Source organism: Sphaeroforma arctica (genome assembly GCF_001186125.1).
Source record: "Sphaeroforma arctica JP610 unplaced genomic scaffold supercont1.4023, whole genome shotgun sequence".
Lineage (NCBI taxonomy): Eukaryota > Ichthyosporea > Ichthyophonida > Sphaeroforma > Sphaeroforma arctica.
The window spans coordinates 1-2137 of NW_014036535.1; the positions used below are offsets into that span (position 1 = coordinate 1).

At 44.1% G+C, this 2137-nt stretch overlaps 1 protein-coding gene across 1 annotated transcript; it reads right to left on the minus strand.

Annotated features, from left to right (window-relative positions):
* Positions 1-112: 112 nt before the first annotated feature.
* SARC_14006 (hypothetical protein) lies at positions 113-1462 on the minus strand (the record flags this gene model as incomplete). The annotated part of the gene is made up of 2 exons (XM_014291863.1): positions 113-212; positions 1291-1462. Coding segments are annotated over 2 exons (272 nt in total), but the record flags the coding sequence as incomplete, so codon positions are not given.
* Positions 1463-2137: the final 675 nt, after the last annotated feature.

A 2137-nucleotide genomic window follows, 5' to 3' on the forward strand; every position in this document is an offset into this window, starting at 1 on the left:
AAACACAACGGGCGAGTTGATGCCAATACAAATTAAATATATATATATTCGTATACATATGTGATCATATACATATAGTTAAACATGTATATACTCACATATACTCACACACCTGCTGGCCTCCTGAATCACAACAATGGCCTTGTCCAGTTTGCGTCGCAATCGGATGACCAAATACACCACAGCCGCCGTCGCTGCGGTCGATACAATGGCTGTAGTGGTACAAACCCAAATGAATAGCAGTGCAAGGTATGTTAACAGACGGATCATGCGAGATAGGGGCTATCGGACAGGACATACGAGGTAGCAGTCCCTGGTACTACTATAGACTAGTAGTATATGGTACTATAGTTTGCATTGCAGGCAACTACAGAATGTATATGAGACCAATACCTATCAGAAGGGACATACGAGGTAATAGTTCTGGTACTACTATGGTCTAGTAGTACATGGTACTATAGTTTGCATTGCATGCAACTACAGAATGTGTAAAGAGACCCAGATACCACCACCGCGCTGTAGCTGCTGTGAATGCACCAGCGACCACAGAGCTAAAAGTGATATATGAGACAGTGGTACTAGTGTATGAGTCCTTAGTCGAGAATTTGGGTTTTATGGTTCTAGGTTTTTAGGGTTTTAATACTAGGGAGCAGTACAAACGACTTGCTAGTCCACTGCTGCGCTCGTAGATTATGTCGATGCAATGTCTATAACGGGACGAGAAATACGAGAGTGGGGGCAATGACGAATTAAACAATGTATATACAATCACACACACACACATCATAATCAACGCATGTAAGATGCAAGATACTAGCATGAATACGGTATCCAATAGATCTAGCTTTATGTTGTTCATTGCTCGTCTATATTCAAGTACGCAAATGCACGCACACTTATAACACACATACACATACACATATACCTACCCACGACCAGCAGTACCGTTTGATTGGTAGACTGTGTGCGGGTGTGATACATACACATACACATACACATACACCTACCCATGAATAGCAGCACCGTTTGATTGGTAGACTGTGTGCGGATGTGATGCATACACATACACATACACATACACATACACCTACCCATGACTAGCAGCACCGTTTGATTGGTAGACTGTGCGCGGGTGTGATACATATACATACACATACACATACACATACACACCTATGACACACGTACACATACACATACACCTACCCATGACCATCAGCACCGTTTGATTGGTAGACTGTGCGCGGGTGTGATACATACACATACACATACACCTACACATACACCTACCCATGACCAGCAGCACCGTTTGGTTGGTAGACTGTGCGCGGGTGTGGTAAGGTCCAGTCCCCCTGGTCGAGTGCGTGGCGTACATGACATAACTCTTGATGGTAACCAGCGCCATCAGCAGAATGGAGGCCCCTATCATGCCCCACATCACATGCGCAATAGCCCTCTTCATCAGATAAATCCACAGATAGGCGCATAAGCACGAGAAGACCGCACACCTGTCGGGGTGGGGGTGTATGGTGCGTGTATGTGAATTGTATGTGAATGTGTAGGGTCATCTCAGTCATACCAGGACTCTAGTCGGAACTATGCACGGCGAAAGACGACACACATGCTGTTGCTACCTCTTAAACACATAACCTGCTATTACTTGCCACACAGATTGGTCTATCCATACCATACTAATCAGTGATCCTGACCAACCAGGTGCTTAATTCCTACGCGAGAATATGATGATCCTTGCTGGTTGTACATCAGTCTAGTATATACAAAGATATACTATAGTACGGTATGGATTCACCGTTGCCGGACACAGACCCAATACATTGCTACAGCTTACTACACACTGCTCAATACACTGCTACAGCCTACTACACACTCTACTCAATACACTGCTACAGCATACTACACACTCTGATTAATACACTGCTACAGCATACTACACACTCTACTTAATACACTGCTACAGCCTACTACACACTCTACTTAATACACTGCTACAGCCTACTACACACTCTACTTGATACACTGCTACAGCCTACTACACACTCTACTCAATACACTGCTACAGCATACTACACACTCTGATTAATACACTGCTACAGCCTACTACACACTCTACTTAATA